Source organism: Nicotiana tabacum, chromosome 7 (genome assembly GCF_000715075.1).
Source record: "Nicotiana tabacum cultivar K326 chromosome 7, ASM71507v2, whole genome shotgun sequence".
NCBI lineage: Eukaryota > Viridiplantae > Streptophyta > Magnoliopsida > Solanales > Solanaceae > Nicotiana > Nicotiana tabacum.
In genome coordinates this window covers 16,849,998-16,867,431 of record NC_134086.1, presented here as the reverse complement: position 1 = coordinate 16,867,431, position 17,434 = coordinate 16,849,998, and the positions used below count along the sequence as shown (strand labels likewise).

The 17,434-nt window shown below is 37.9% G+C and overlaps 1 protein-coding gene, 1 non-coding gene and 1 pseudogene across 2 annotated transcripts; 2 read left to right on the top strand and 1 right to left on the bottom strand.

Annotated features, from left to right (window-relative positions):
* The first annotated feature begins 2,510 nt into the window (after positions 1-2,510).
* LOC107811641 (mogroside IIIx synthase-like) lies at positions 2,511-9,463 on the top strand (annotated as a pseudogene).
* Positions 9,464-9,538: 75 nt separating this feature from the next.
* Positions 9,539-9,641, top strand: LOC142162517 (U6 spliceosomal RNA). Its single transcript, XR_012693769.1, has one exon. It is a non-coding gene; the product is annotated as a U6 spliceosomal RNA (small nuclear RNA).
* LOC107811639 (quillaic acid 3-O-glycosyltransferase CSL1-like) lies at positions 9,640-16,087 on the bottom strand. The gene is made up of 8 exons (XM_016636604.2): positions 15,474-16,087; positions 14,734-14,820; positions 13,878-14,009; positions 13,555-13,767; positions 12,497-12,662; positions 12,232-12,407; positions 11,118-11,465; positions 9,640-10,261 (listed from the first exon to the last, which is right to left on the bottom strand). The coding sequence occupies exons 1-8, from the start codon at positions 16,068-16,070 to the stop codon at positions 9,797-9,799; spliced, it is 2,184 nt and encodes a 727-aa protein (XP_016492090.1). The 5' UTR covers positions 16,071-16,087; the 3' UTR covers positions 9,640-9,796.
* Between the last annotated feature and the right edge of the window lie 1,347 nt (positions 16,088-17,434).

Below are 17,434 nucleotides of genomic sequence, written 5' to 3'. Positions count from 1 at the left end.
CGTGTGTGCATTAAAGGAGGCCAAGAGGCATCCAACTGCCATAGTCAATGCGGGAACCTGCAGGAGCAGCGTGCGTGTCGTATCTTGGCACCTTGTGGCCATTGCCAATTGCAAGAATATCAAAGGAGGAAGAAATTCAAGGTCTTTTATTATTGTTTATTTGAGCTATTCATATTGACTTTGATGAGTGTATGCGGTAAAACCGGGGCCCGATTTCCCCGTCATTAGGTCGCCTCGCGAACATGTTTCTCGAGGTTCGAAGCCAAGGTCGAGACCCACCTTCGGGAGCCATCAGGTTTCGGCCCCGGAGGGGCAGTGCGTACTAACGGCTATAATAAGGGAGAGGGGAGTTCCCAAGGCACGCAGCTGATATTGACAGATCCTAATGCTATCTAGTTGTCTCATCCCTCTACCTTTATGATTAATGCATTTTGTACTATGTTTGGATTTTTCCTCCTATATAAGGGGGATCCCTAGCACTTTGTAAAGTCTGTTGCTCCAACTATTCTACACAAAATATACAAGAACTCTTTCTTTTCTCTCTAACTTACTCTCTCGATATTATTGCTCATATTTATTGCCTTCATACTTATTCTTCACTTATTGCTCATCTTTGGCCATAAAGAGCCTCCTTTAATTATATCCTAACTGTTAGCCCTTTCCCGATTATCCCTAATAGCTCGAGCTCGACCAGGCATCGACCTCGAGGCCCTTCATCGGTCAGTCTGAGGCCAGAATAGCTAATCCCACGATTCAATTATAATCACGTTTTAGCTCTCATTTCATCTTTTATCTTCACATATATAGCATCGACTGCTTAAACAACCAGCATAAAAATAGATCACGTATTTTTAGGGTCCCATCAACAAATTTAATTGTTATTACCATTTTTGCGGTAAACAATTACATTCTTGGGGCGATTTTTGGAGCTCTTGGAGAGGGTGTTTCACCTAGCTATTAGAAGTAAGTAATTTCTATCCAATGTAAGTTAAATACATAGATTATGGGTAGATTTTAACATGTAAAATTGTGAAAATTATGGGTTTAGTTGAAAAACCTTGGTTTTGATAAAAATGGGATTTAACCATGAAAATAATTATGGAATTGGGTGAAAATTATATATTTGAGTTCGTGAGGTTATGGCAAACAGTTATCTTCGAAAATTTCCGAAATTCGGCCATGTGGGCCCAAAGATGAATTTTAGTAATCTTTCAATTTGGGTTTTGGATAATTACTCTAATAGTTAAATTATGAACTTTTGAACATGTGTTGATTAATTTATATAACATTTGACTAGTTTTAGATTGTTCGGCATCCAATTGAGGCTTTAGAACGAAATTGTAGGCCGGAAAGTGAGCTTTGAGTCGAGGTAAATCTCTTGCCTAACCTTGTAAGAGGGAATTTCCCCCAAGGTGATTTAAATTACTATTTGCTTCTAATTGTGGGGGCTACGTACCCATGAAGTGACGAGAGTCCATGCGTGTCTACTAATTATGCTTATGTCTGGGTAGTTTAGGACCCAAATCATGAAATACTTGAAATGCTTATAACCTACTTGTTAATTAAACTGCTTAAATTATATTGGAACTTGATAAAGAAATTGTAATAGCACGAATTTCACTTAGTTGAGTGTTGGCGGGTTACTTGGCTGTTAATAGAAATTATGTTTCTTTGTGTATTACCCTTGTAATAGTTTTTAAATCAGATGTTCATAAAGTATCCTCTCTTCTTGTGGAATGGGCCGAATGCCTCGACAGTAGAGTAGATGCATCTATGATTCGTGTTGCTCGACCCTCGGCAGTGTACACATTATTATGGATTAGGTCGTACGACCTCGGCATAAATCGTGCGTGATAGTACTCGAAGCCTAATTATACTTAATATTATTTCATGGTCTGAGAGGTTAAAAATTATAAATGATAGAAATTGACTTGGAATTTACTATTAGTGAAATAATTATTTATCCACTACTTGTTATTAAGTTATTATTATTATTTATATAACCCATGCTTATATAGAATTTCTGTATTTTATTGTTAGCCTATAGTAAGTGTCGATATCGAACCCTCGTTACTACTTCTTCGAGGTTAGACTAGATACTTACTAGGTATATGTTTTTTATGTACTCACGCTACTCTTTTGCACTAGTCGTGCAGGACCTGAGGCAGGTGCATCTGGCAATCATACCGGCGCGCCCCGTTACCTCCAGGACTAGTGGTGAGCTGCTTCCTGAGCCATTCTGCATCACCTAGAGACTCTCTTTTGCATCTATTTTCTGTCTACTTTATTTCACACAGTAGTTAGAGTTTTGTATATTCTACTAGTTGCACATACACTTGTGGCACCAGATCTTGAAACACCTAGTAGTAGACTTTATGGTTTTGGAGTTTTAATTTCACTGCATTTTCTCACTCATTTGCCTTCGTTTTATTTTATTAAGTTATTTACTCCTTAATTTTCTCAATAAATGGAATTTAATTACTTGGAAACTTATTAATAAGAGCAAACCCATGGTCAGTTCACCGTTGGCTTGCCTAGCAACAATGTTGGACACCATTACAGTCTATAGGAGAAATTGGGTCGCGACAATAAATACTCAATCTCTTAGGTGTAGGTACTTAACAATCTCTTTTTATTACAAAAATATAAAGTTATTACAGGTGATCCTTAAATCCTTTGAACAATCTCATGATATTGTTTTGTTGAACACTCGTAGGGAGACTAAGGGAAAGTATATAGATTATGTTTCTATCTTGGGAAATAAGGAGTCGATACCAATTGGTACACTCATCCATGAGTTCAATATAGGTGAAGAGGAGAAATTGAGTAACAATTGTATCATGGCTAGACAAGACGGATACATTTTCAAGTGTTTTTGTATCATTTGAAAGTGAATTTTTTTCTCAAAGCAAGAAATTGAAGAGATAGAAAAAGGGCTTGAGCTAAGTAAAGTCAGCATTATTTGGACGATCAAATTTCCAACAGGTGTGAATGTTACTATAGAAGAAATATCTCCACAAGGTTTTCTTGAAAGAACAAAGGGAAAAGGGATGATTATAAAAGGATGGGTGTCACGAAGTAATGTTTTGAACCATTCAAGCATTGGAGGTTTTGTTACTCATGGTAGATGGAACTTGAAGTTAGAAATATTACGTGGCACCTTCCTGAGACTCCTTAAGGCTAAGCAACTGATGTTAGTGCAGTTACTATCCGCCAACAAAGGTCCCTTCCGTACGCTAGATAATATTGTCAGTGTTGTACGGGAAAACCAATGTCAAGAACAATTGAGAGAATAGAAATTAGAATTGAGAATGAAATAAAGCTTGATTACATTAATAAAAGCTATTACAAAAAAGCAACATGGTGTCGAGGAGGAGAGATACCAATACAGAGAATTGTTTGCTTGCTAGAAAGTTTGATTGTTTGTCCCCCCCTCCGATATTGCTTAAAAATAATAAACCAAAGTTACAAGACTAGACCTAACTAAGTTAGAGAAACATAATGGAAGTACATTAAATAAAAGTACTATATATTTACAATGAAAGGACTAAGTTTTATACAAGGTAGAAACAGGTCTGTTATCAGTAACCTTGCCTTTGGCATGACGATCTGTGCGCGCGGCATTGTTTGCGTGTGGCGCTATTGGCATCTGCCTACGGCTGAGCGCTGGCAAGGGATATTGGTAGGGTGACAGAGGCATATGCGCGCTTGTCACTTGGCACAGCCAAGACCAGGGGGTCATCCGTAGCGCTAGGCATTTGGAGGCTTGCTAGGACGACACAGGGCGCGTCCAAGAAGTCATGGGGCATAGCTGGAAAGTCACCCATGACATTCTCCCCCACCTGAGTTGGCGACATCCTCGGTGCCTTACTTGCAAGATAATCATCAATTAGGCTCTTTTAGGCTTTGAGGTTTGTTTCCCTCTCCCAAGTATTCTCCTCTGCATCACAGCCCTGCCATTTCACCAAGAACTCTTGGTTATATTTCCTTGAGGCATGACTCACTCGATCATGAAGGATAGCTTCACACGCCTTTTTCAGGTTGAATTGGGGCCTCGAATACTGGGTAATATGAGCTGGCTTAATGAAGGATCCTTTATTTCTTCCCGAAAAGGTTTCAAAAGACTGACATGGAAGACTGAATGGATTTTCCACAAAGCTGGGGTATCCACTCGGTATGCAACTTTCGCAATGCGTCTTTCAATGGACAAGGGTCCAATGTATTTTTGCAACAGGCGAGGGTCATGGACCCCTTCAAACAAATACTGGTTTGGGATTTTAACCATCACTTTGTCTCCTACTTTGTATTCAACAAAGCGAAGTTTTGACATGTTTGGTGCATTCACGGTGTGTGGGAGTAGCGGTTGTTACCCGGTAATAATTTTAAAAGCACTTTTGTTTGTACTAGAGCTCTTTTGTGAATTGAAACACAGTTGAGCAGCATCCAGAAGATTTACCCAATTCTTTAGCGATCCGGTTACAAAGTGACAGAGATATTCCTCCAGCATGCCATTGAACCGCTCCATCTGGTAATCAAATTGTAGATGGAAACTTGAGTTATGACTCAATTTTGACCCGAGGCACTTAAAGAGTTAGGTCCAAAAGTTTCTAGTGAAGCGTAAGTCGCGATCATAAATGATGTCTTTAGGAAGGCCCCAATATTTGACGAAGAAAAATAGTCGAGTTGTATCTTCTAATGATATATATTGTGGGGTTGCTATAAAAGTAGCATACTAGGAAAACTGATCCACCACAACTAATATAGTTGTGAGATCTCTGACCTTGGGCAATCCGGTGATGAAATCCAGGGAAACGCTTTCCCAAGGTCTCTTTGGGACATCTAGTGGTTCCAAGAGTCCCGCTTGTGTCAAGCGGTTTGACTTGTCCTTCTGGCATACTAGACAAGTCTTCACATACTGAGCGATGGCATCGGCCATTTGAGGCCAATAATATGTACGGCAAAGTAATGCCATGGTGAATTCTTCACCGGGAAGGCCAGCCCACAAAGTATCATGACATTCCGCGAGAAGAGTCCTTCGTAGATCTCCTCCTTTAGGAATATAAAGTCAGTTCCCTTTCACTTTTAGGAAATAATCTTCCATGTAGAACTGGCGAGTCTTGCCTTGTCCTACCAAATCAACCAAATATTGTGCAACAAGATCCTTGATGAGTAGATCATGTATCTGGTCTTTGATGGTGGTGGCTACTTCACTCCCTCTTAGGGTGGCGGGCACACCGATGCTAGATCTGCTCTCCGGCGGAGCACATCATCAATATGATTGGTCTTCGCACTTCGGCACTCCATGTTAAATTTGAATTCACCTAGGACTTCCTGCCACCTGGCCTGTCAACCATTCAGCTTCGGCTGGGTTATCAAATGGCTAATAGTTGTGTTGTTTGTCTTGACTACGAACGGGATTCCCAGTAGATAATGCCTCCAGAGGTGTAAGCAATAGACGACAGCCCATAATTCTTTCTTGTGGGCGGCATAGCACCGCTCTGCATCCTTCAGCTTTCGGCTCGCGTACGCTACAGGATGCCCTTCTTGTAGTAAGACTCCACCAATGGCATAGTCGGAGGCATCTATTTGTACTTCGAATGGCTAGGCCAAATCAGGGATGGCCAAGACGGGGCACATAGCCGTTTTCAATGCGTTGAAGGCCTCTGCTCTCATGGGTCCCCAATCCCAGGGCATGACCTTCTTGAGGAGTTCTATCAATGGCACTGCGATGAAGGAGTAGTTTTTCACAAATCGCCAATAAAAGTTGCATAGGCCAAGGAACGCCCTCAAGGCGTGGATATCCTTAGGCGGCTGACAATCTGTGATAGCCTGAATCTTTTGTTGGTCCATCGTGATCCGCCCTTCCTTGATGACATGTCCAAGGAAGTCAATCTATTTTTTAGCAAAGGAGCACTTGGATAGCTTCGCATATAGTTCGTGCTCCCGCAATTGGGCTAGGACCTTCCGCATGTGCCCCGGGTGTTCTTCCAATGTTTTGCTATATACCACAATGTCATCCAAGTATACCACCACAAATTCATCGATGTACTTTCGGAATACTTGGTTCACCAGGGTGTAAAATGTGGCTGGAGCATTAGTCGAGCTGAACGGCATAACCAGGAAGTCGTACAACCCATATCTTGTCACACATGTTGCCTTGTGTGTATCACCCTCTGCAATCTAAACTTGCCAATAACCTGTCTTCAAGTTTATCTTGGTGAACACCGTCACACCATTCAGTCTATCGAACAAGTCTGCCATTAGCGGAATAGGGTACTTGTTCTTCACGATAATTTTGTTTAGAAACCGATATCCACACAGAGTCGTATGATGCCATCATGTTTCTTTTGGAGTAGCACATGGGACCTGTATGGGGACTTGGGGGCATGATGATCCATGTGTCTAGCATTTCCGTTAATTGTCTCCAAAGCTCGGTGAGATCGGGTTGTGACATTCTATAAGGCGCCCGAGCGGGTGGCTTCGCACTTGGCACCAACTCAATCACATGGTCCATAGTGCGCCTAGGCGAGAGTCGCTTTGGAATGTTTTGTGGCATGACATCTTTAAACTCCAGTAGCAGCTCCTTCACAAGTGCAGGAATGTGACCTGAGGAGCGTTCTATATCTTCAATGCAGAGTGTGGCCAGGAATGTAGGTTTATGCCTTTTGACCCCCTTCTTCAACTGCAAGGCCGAGATGTTCTCAGCAGCCATCTTCATGGGCATGCACGGGATAATACAGGGCTTGGACCTATTTGTTCACATCACTAGTAGCATGTCTGCATAGGTACGGGCATGGTGTTTGTTTGACTCAGGAACTCCAACCCAACTAATAACTCGAAGTCATCTATGATCATCACGCACAGGTTGAATTTTCCTTCATAAGGGGCAAGCTTCACTGGTACCTCTTTGGCTATTCCACCCACTAGCTGAGGAGGTGAATTGATAGCCTTGACTCGACCTCTGCCCTTTCATACAACTAGACCAATGTGCTCCACCTGATTCGAGGCTAATTAGTTGTAGGTCGCACCCGTGTCTATCATCGCTCAAATGGGCTTGCCATTTACCTTCATCTCGACAAACATTAAGGTCCTCTCTTGTTTAAGAGGATTCCTTTCATCTGCCTTCATTTTCCCTTTCTTGGTGATTGGACAGGGGTCCTTCTTCTTACGGATACCAGCACTGATTCCTGTTAAGGCCTCAGAAATAGAGCCAACAATTGCATTGAAGGCACCTACTGGTTCGGTCTGGTCTGCATCATATGTGCCGTTATCGATTCCATCATCAAAAGCTTGATGGGTGTTCATCTGTGCATGTGGGTATTCATTGTTCCAATGTGGTCTGCCACAATGACAGCATCCTGAAGAGGGCTTTCTCCCCTGATCATTATTGTTTGATGCAACACTATTGCTGCCTGAGGAGGGAGCCTTAGATTTGGTTGCACTCCGATCTCTTCTACTTCTTCTAGGGCCACGATTGCTAGGTTATCCCCTTTGTATCCCTCTCGGGTAGGCGGTTCCCCAAGGCATTCTGCTTCTTGGATCACCTTATGTAGGGTATCTACCCTTTGTCTTTGCAGCTCCATACGGGCATAAGATTTCAACCCTTCTAGGAAGGTGAAGAGTCTGTCTTTGTCCCTCAAGTCACGTATGTTCAGCATGAGCACGGAGAATTCTCACACGTAATCGCATACTGATTTGGTCTAGCGAAGATCCCGTAGCTTTCTCCTTGCATTGTACTGAACATTTTCGGGGATGAACTGTAGGCGTATAGCTGCCTTCAGTTCTGCCCATGTCTCTAGAGCATCTTCACCGGCCCTGATGGCTTCGTACATCACCCGCCACCAGATTCTAGCATCACCCTGAAGATACATGGCAACAGTTGCACCTTCTTAGCTTCTTCTAGGCCCCCCACGTCATCAAAGTACTATTCAATGTCGAAGATGAAGTTTTCCACTTCTTTGGCATTCTGAGCTCCACTGTAGGGATTTGGCTCAGGAATATTTAGTTTTTTGTGCCACTGGGGCGAGGTTCACAGCACCCCAGATTGTGTTTCCGCCTTCTTGAAGCATGCCTTGTAAAGCAACATTGACAACATTGAGCTGGCCTATCAAGTTGTTTATAGTTTGTTGCATGGAAGTCACCATGTCTGCCTTTTGTGCCCTGTAGGCTAAATCCTTGGCACGCTAATGTTAGAGGCCCTCGAATTTGCCAAAAAATTTGGCTGCCCCTGTGGTTGCCGTTTGTCGGTCTCCTTCAGAGTCGCGACTGATATTTTCTATGTCAACTTCGGCCTGGAGCATTTTGCGGTCCAAGTCATCCAACCTCTGCACTAATTTGGTTCATAATTCAGGCATCGTATCCACGATGGGCCGTAATACATCAATCATCTCTTCAAGGGCCGTAATGTGGTCCTCATGATTCAACATGGTCAGAAATAGTGGTAATAGCAATGTTTTCCCTCGTCCGATGTCGAGCATAGGCTCTGATACCAACTATTACGCGGCGCCTTCCTGAGATTCCTTGGAATGGCGACGTAAGGCTAAGCAACTGATATCAGTGCAGTTAATATCCGCCAACAGAGGTCTTTTCCGTACGCTAGACAAGATTTTCAGTGTCGTACGGGAAAACCAATGCCAAGAAAAATTGAGAGAACATAAATTAGAATTGAGAATGAATGAAAGCTTGATTGCATTAGTGAAAGCTATTACAGAAAAGCAACACAGTGTCGAGGGAGAGAGACACCAATACAGAGAATTGTTTGTTTGCTAGAAAGTTTGATTTCATTATCCTCCCTAATAGTGCTTAATAAAATACACCAAAGTTATAAGACTAGACCTAACTAAGCTAGAAAAACATAATGGAAGTACATGAAATAAAACTACTCTATATTTACAATGAAAAGGACTTAGTTTTCTACAAGATAGAAACATGTCCGTTGTCAACAACCTTGTCTTTGGTATCATGGTCTGCGCGCACGGCGCTGTTGGCATCTGCCTGCGACCGGGCGCTGACGAGGGATATCGGTGGGGCGACAAAGACACATGCGCGCTTGTCACTTGGTGCAGCCAAGACCACGGGGTCATCCGTGGCGCTAGGCATTGAGAGGCTTGCTAAGACGATATGGGGCGCGTCCAAGGGGTCATGGGGCATGGCTGAAAAGCCGCCCATGACAGAAAGCATGAGTTTTGGCGTACCGATAATAGCCATGCCTATGAATCATGATCTTGAATTCAAGATTCGTGGAGGAACTTGGCATAGGGGTGGAGATTTTGAGAGGTGAAAACGGGGAAAATAAAGAGAGAAGACTAGGGAAAAAGTAAATGTGAAAGCAAGAGAATTGAATGAAAGGATAAAATTGAAAAGGGAGAAATTTATTGATGAAGGGGTTAAGAGGTTGTTAAAGCTTTTGTATTACTTTATAAGGGCAATATTGATGGATTATTTGCACATTATCAGGGATTAGATAATAGAGTTTCAAATACAGGAATTTCATTGTATATAATGTTGTAATAAATTGAACACGTAAAATATTTGACACGTCCCTTAGGGGACATCCGATAAAAGTGGAATGATACAGAGAAGATTAACATAATCCTCGTGAAAGGAGGACACGCAGAAATGGTCCCAAAAAAAACATTTGACATTGGAAAAACTTGTGTTATTTTCTCAACATTAAATAGTATCATTATTTGTACACGATGTTATACACAAATTTGCTTTCACCATTGTCCAGAAGCTCACCTCTATAACTACTCTTAATAAGAAAATGCTATAGGGTGCAACAAATTGAGGACTTTTACTTGGCTTTCTTTGATACTAATCCTTCTAATATAGGATAACTAAGAACTAAAACATAAAAAGAAAGAAAACCTTGTCCAAACATTTCTTCAAAATTCCCCTCTGAGACCATTCTTTTCATTCCAAAGGTAAAACACACCAAATTAAACATCACCAAAAATGTCAAAGGAACCATAAACAATTTAGCACCTTGGAAATCAAATTTACCCTTCTCATATTTCCTTAGTTTCTCTTCATCAATTGCTTTGTTTGTTAACCTGAAATTTGCCTTTGCAACACCTAGCCACTTCATTAAAACATCCAAGCATCCAAATAAGCAAGCTGTGACTGTTTTTATTATCCAAATTCTTTGTTCATTCCACCAAGTCCTTAAATTGCCACCACTAGACAAGACTTCGTATAAATGTTCAGCCAGAGATGATAAGAATATAGTTGTGAATAGTGCAAACCATGTGCTTGTCATCTGTAAATAGAAGGAAAAGAAGAAGAAAAAAAGAAAATTGAAATGAGTCGTGTACACTAATTTCCTTATATCAGTTTAGAAGAATGATCAATTATGTTAGTGTGATCCCCCGGTCTATTAGTAAGTTAGGTTGGCGAGCAAAATGGGGATATTCTACGTTTAATGATATTATACTTGAACCAACAAGGTTCATAATGGGATGGATAGGCTTCAACCTTTAACTAGAGGTCTCGGGTTTGAGCCCTGGATACGAAGTCTTAACAAGGCTTCCTGGGACGGAGCTAGCTCGGCCGAACCTAGTAATCATCTCTGTATTTGTCTTAAATAATTTATTTAATATGTACAAATTATCAATTTAGAATCCAATAATTTAAAAAGGAGCTGGAATCTCAAATCCATAAGCTTTATATTCTGGCTCCACTTTTGAGCGCTTCCCCTTATAATGGGCCTTACCCGGTGCGAATCTGGATTAATGGAGGGTCCAATACATGGTAGAAATGACACCAGGTAGCCACTCTAAGAGGCTGCTATATTTAAAAATTACCAGTGCGTCATGAATTTCACTTTTTTAGTTCAAATTTTCGAGACAAAAATATCTTGAATTATCCTGAAGTTAAATTTTTTAGTTTAAAATTTCAAGACAAAATAAGTATTGACTAATCTTTAAATAGCACCCTGAGAATGGCTTTCTGTGCAAATGATATCGAACATCTGAAACCAAAAAAAATGATACTCGTAGTTGAAGAACTTCTTGTAGGTAATACAAAGTTTGCTACCTGATTAGAGAAAACTAACAAATTGCCTTAGTATAAATTGAAGGATCAAGGTAATAAATCAAAGGGATAGAAGTTTTTACCTTGGGAAACACTGAAGTGCCAGTCAAGAAGCATAATGGTGGAACAATGCCATAAAGGAAGCAAGGAATGGAGAGAAAATGTGAGAACATGAAATATGCATAACACATGCTTTGGACTAAAGGCATTCTTGACATTCCATAAGTGAGAGGACTGTACTTTGAGAGACCAACTTGTACTAATCCAGAAGCCCACTTCATTAGTTGAACTAAAGCATCCTTCATATCAATGGTGCTACAACCAAGGAAACATGGCCTCTTTGGATAAAGATAAACAGATTTCCATCCCTTAGAATGCAATAGATACCCCGTGTAAGAGCTCTCGAGTAAACTATTATACGAGTATCCGATCTGTAAATAAAACAGTATAAACTTTTAGATAAGATGATCACATAAGTAAACAAATATTAATAATAGGGGTGACAGTTTAAGCCCGAATCCATTTAATCCGCCCAAGGTTGGATCGGTCATTGATCCGTCCATTTGTGAAACTCAACCCATCTCAACACATCTAAATTTGGGCCAATTTGTAGCTCAAACTGATCCATGAGTAACTTTGCAAAAATATTTTAAAACTACTTTTTTATTTGATATGTTATCAACACAACACACAACACAACAACCCAGTATAATCTCACTAGTGGGGTCTGGGGAGGGTAGTGTGTACGCAGACCTTACCCCTACTCTGGGGTAGAGAGGTTGTTTCCAAATAGAAACTCGGCATCCTTCCCTCCAAGAACTCTCCACCTTGCTCTTGGGGTGACTCGAACTCACAACCTCTTGGTTGGAAGTGGAGGTTGCTTACCATCAGAGCAACCCCTCTTGTACGCAGACCTCTTGATATGTTATATATGACCATAATAAAAGAAAAGGAATCTTATTTGATAATTGAAAATTCCATAAGAAAACAACACATATTAATTAAAACTTGATAAGAGTTGGACGGGTTGCGCTATGATCCAATTTTAGCCCATCTTAACCCAACATATCTCAGCTCAAGTAGCTTTGACCCACCCATTTATTGACTCATAATATTTTGATCCGTCCAAAATCAGTCTAACCCGTCAATTTTACACCCCTAACTGATATAGAAGTATGTAGTAGGATGAATACTTACTTCTTCGCCCCAACTTGTATTTTCTTCAAATGTGCAAGAAGCTAGAGTTTTAGCTTCATCTATAATCTCATTAGATAGAATCTCCCTTCCTTTTCTTTGATCATTGAAAGAGTTAATCGAATTAATGAACTTTCTAGAAGCACCAAACTTTTCTTCTGCCTCTTGAAGTAACTCCTCTGTGAATACCAAATATATAATTAACTAATGTTGTAAGAATTATATGCACAAAAAAATATAATTCAATGTGAAATAATAAGTTGTAGACCTGATTGAAACATTAGTGATTCCCACTTGTACTCAGACTGAGCTTTTAGAAAAAGTGGAGTCATATTCTGGTTATTTGGACTATCATATAATGCTTCTTTCTTCAAATAATAGCCTGTGCCTGCACAAACAGTCCCTCCTACTCCATCCATGCCTTGATACTTATTCTGTATAGAGTGACCAAAAAAATATGGGTTAAATTATATGTATTGACGGTCTAAAAACATTTATAATCAGGTAATTTATAAGATAATTAATAAGTGAAACTCTATGATAAGTGTTTATTGGTAACTTGATAAAAACAATAACTAACTTATTGTCACATGCTAAAATATATTGATATTATAAATATCTTTACACAATTAGTGCAGCAGGGTAGAGCAATCCAGTGCACAAAACATTCCGTGTTTACGTCGGATCCCGAGAAGGACCACACCTCAAGGGTGTGATGTAGACAGTCTACCCTAATGCAATGTCCAAACACAACTCTAAGAACCCATTTGGCCATAGATTTTGCCAAAATATATTTGGGATTTTTTTGGCAAATACATGTTCGGCCATAAATTTTATCTACATTTTGGCAAAATCCCAAAACCAGTTTTTGCCCAAAATATCACTATTACATTTTTTAAAAATTGCCCCAAACTTTTGTATTTTATAAAAAAGCCCATCATGTATTATTTTGTAACAATGCTGTTTTGTCTTCTCGGTCATCTGATATTTTATTATGTAGTTCATTATAAAAATGATAATTTTGTATCAAATTTATTTATGTTCAGGACTATGGTGTGTGATAATATAATGAATGTTATTGATAAAGGTTTTGTTGGGTATTTGTGATAGTTTTTAGAACTTGTGGGTATAAATCATATTTCATGTTTTTTTTTTTTAAAAGTGAAATATGTTTTGAAAACTGATGTCCAAACACATGTTCATCTTTAAACCAAACTTCATCCAAATCAGATTTTTTCAAAACAAATTTGAAAATATACAGCCAACGCTAGCGAAGTTGAAATAACCTTGAAATAGTTTTCGGTTGTGATTTAACAGAATGTGTACCTTGTAAGCGGATCTTGATTGAGCATCGTAGATATCATTTTTACTAACGTTGTAAAAAGTTTGAGGGAATTGTACATAAGAGAGAGTAGGAGAAATGTTTTGATCAAGATGAAAACACATGGCTTGTTTTGCAGAGGAAGGGTCATTACAATACATGTCACAATCCAACACAAGCATATATGGTGCATTGCTCATTACCCCTGAAACTCGAAGCTGCAGTCATCACCACCAAAATTAGCGATAAGTTTCACATTCATTATTATTTAAGTTATATATATACTGATAATGTAAAAAAAAACATTATCGCTAATTTTGGTACTTACGAGAGCATTTAAAGCTCCGGCCTTGAAACGATGAGGGCGCGACGGTCGCCTTTCGCGTGACATATAAACTAACAGAGGCAATTTGCTTTGCTTGTCTTCAAACCTTTCATTTTTCATATTGTCATGTATCACCTGCAACGCATAACAATATGATTAAAAAAAATTATTGAACTCTTCTTATATATATTTATGGAATAATTTACGGGTTTAATTTTTTTGTGCACTGTCAGTATAAAATATATTTATTCACTTGTATTACTTACGAGGTGATTACATATAAATCTTTGTGATTCATCTTATTGATAACCTGCTAAAAATGGTAATTGAACTGCTATCACAAGATATTCAGCTTCTTTGTCCACCTTTGAAAGATTGAATTTCAATTTTTTTGTAATAGAGGTCAGACCTAAGATTTAAACAAAAATACTGCTATCACCAGGTTATATAACTTTGAATCAATGATCTATATATTATCTTAGAAACTTATACATCCTGACATAATCTAGCCAACTGAAGTTGATGTGGTAATTGCGTCCTATTAATTTTGTGAAATATTTTACTGTAATTATGAGAATTATAATTAATTGATATTAAAAAATGTAATAATGATGTAGGTATTGAGAAAGTAAAACATTGCGCATGTGTTACGATTTCATGTGACAAAAAGCACATATCAATTATCATTGTTATTCTTAGCTTAATTACGTTTTTTGTAGCCTAAATTTTTCTTAGAATAAACCAATAGATGTGTACTAAATTCTTTAACTTTATTAATAAATGAGAGAATTACTTGCTTGATTTTCACTGCATAATACTAATTTAGAAAATTACGATTATGAAGAGTTTTATAACGCACCTCCACATATGGAGGTCGATCCATTGTGACGGACCCTTCAACACTACTGGATTTCTCTACATTTTTCTTCAATACTTCGTATGCCGCCTGCACAAGAAAATACTCATCATTTTATATTTAAAAGTAAATTCCAAATTACCCTAATAATGTATTCAACCTGTCCTACCAAAATTTGTCCAATTCTAAATTAGAAGTTCAATCATGGACAAATATATGTTGAAAATAAGTATAAACAGATAAACGAATAACTCCGGACAAATGAAAGTAAAGTCAACTCTTTCAAAATTTCATTTCTTTGAGAGAGAAACACAAAGATCATATACTTTTCTTAGTATTTCTTAAATATAGGGCAGTTGCTATATAGCATAATGTTCCAAAATTTTACTTCTCTGTCCAGTCAGTAAAAATCTCTCCCTTCTTCTTTTCTTGATTATCACTGTTTATTAAAGTTTGTCTGTTCTAAAAACTGCTAAAAACCTTTTTTCTAGCTGAGAATACGAATAGTAACACCTAAAATTAATTTACTTATCAGCAAGGGCAGAGCTAGGCTATTCGTTTACGGGTTCATTCAAAATTTATATTAGAAAATTTATTATTAAAAATTATTTTATTTGTAGATATATGAGTGCATGTCTAATCCCTTGTATTATTAAAATTTGAATTCTCTTAGTAAAAATTCTAGCTCCACCGACCGCCGTTGAACATTTTTATCATCGAAAAGGATAAATAATTAATCTTACCTTGATAGTTTCCTCTTCATTCTTGAATTCATTTCCGCGCATGTTCAAACGTTCATCATCACCAAAAGAAGAGAAAAACGCCTCCGGACATATAGTCTTTATACCATACTTCCTACAAAAAGGCACCCAAACCCTAGCAAAAGCACATGCTTCCTTAATAGCATACAACGTCACGGCGGCGCCACCGTCATCGGAAAGATAAACGGCGAGTTTCTCCGGCGGATAATCAAGTGACATAGCTGATAAAACAGTGTTGATAACCTCAACAACTGGTTCTTTAATAGGATCAGCTGTACATATAAACACGTCAACACTAGGTAACTCTTTATCGGCCGGAAGATTTTCCGGCTCGACGGACCGAGCAACCGGACGCCAACGGAAAGATTGTGTAATTAACCATATGAAAGTGAAAATAAGTTCAGCAATTGTGATAAGACTCCATGATATAATTGATACGTCTTTTTGGAGTAAGTGTTTTATTCTATAGTAAAGTAACCCTAATATGGCTGAAAAGTGTAATAATATGTGGATTCTACTAAGTGTTGCTCGAGGTTGCTGTACTGTGCATGTATTGAGACAAGGGGAAGCCATGGCCATTTTTTTCTTTTACTTTGTTCTTGATCTGGTTTTAGATAAGTGAGTTAGTTGCTCTTTATATATAAAATAAACAAGGATCTAACATGATAGGCTAAAAACAAGTGTCATATTTTGTTTTATTCATAATAATGTGAATGTTATTAAAAATAAAATAGAAGTGAATGTTGTGAAACGGCATCAAGGTCAAAAGCAACAAAATAAGAGTAAAATGTTTTTATAAAACGCAGTTCCGTGATACTTTTGTTTCCATAGTTTATTGTTACTTCATCTTTTAATTTTAATTTTATTTTATCTTTTATGATTTAATACTATTAGAACGAGGTGAATTTAAATAAAGTAACATGATCAATAAGAATTTATACGGTCGAACCAAATTTGCTTGACATATTGAGGCACAAAAATTATTGTTATCTAATGATTGTAATTAATTTCATCGATAGAGAGTTTGGACTTGAATTAAGAATAGTTGATTTTGTCATTAGAAGATAAATATTAGGAACTAAAAAGGAAAAATAACAATGTATAGCCGCTGTAAAAATAATAGTCGAAAAAATATATAAAATTTGTATATTTTTTGTATATATATACATTGTATATGTTATATACAAATTTTATACATTTTTCGGCTATCAAATGTAAATAGTTTCTAACGCGAGCTAAAAGTAATAATACCCCAACTAAAAATACTATTATATGCCAATTCATTGAGACCTGCCTCGAATGGCTAGGTTATGCCATACCAAAAGGTCACGAATTCAATAATGACTAGGATCATATATATGAATTATTTCTCCAAATATCATGAGTTATTATTACAGATTTGACTTATATACTCCTACAATTCTCTCTTTTTTTTTTTCAAAAAAAAAAAACGTATTAGGTCCTAAAATTTTCAATATTTGATATCTCAAAATAGCAATAACAATAAACTAAAAGATACATAATCTAAAGTACATATGTAACGTTACAGGATAAACTTACATTGTTCTTATTCTTGTCGAGTTTGTAGAGATCCTATTTTTTGGCATTTTACCTAGGAAGCAAAATTCCCAATTAACCAGTTCTAAAATGTACGACCCCTTGTTAGCTCGGCTGTAAAATATGAAAATCAATTCGGTTAATAATCTCATAAGAATTACTTCATTTAACGCGGCTGATCGCTTCAAATTGAATTTCAGCGGTCACAAACTATAAATTTTGAAATAAAATTATTCTTAATTAATAAAATCAGAAATTCAAATTCTTTTTAATAACGCTGTCTGAAAATTCCGGGTTAAGTGGATTCTTATCTCTCTGTGTGTATATGAAAACTAAAATTCTGCGGAAACTTTATTTTTCCTTTTTTTGGTTGAACTTGTTGGGGA

Excerpts from the sequence above, each read along its gene's own strand:
- LOC107811639 (XM_016636604.2), bottom strand. The coding sequence starts at position 16,070 with ATGGCCATGGCTTCCCCTTGTCTCAATACATGCACAGTACAGCAACCT. Across the intron at positions 14,010-14,733 it reads ATCGACCTCCATATGTGGAG|GTGATACATGACAATATGAA; the intron begins GTGCGTTATAAA and ends TATGCGTTGCAG. Across the intron at positions 10,262-11,117 it reads GCACTTCAGTGTTTCCCAAG|ATGACAAGCACATGGTTTGC; the intron begins GTAAAAACTTCT and ends TTCTATTTACAG.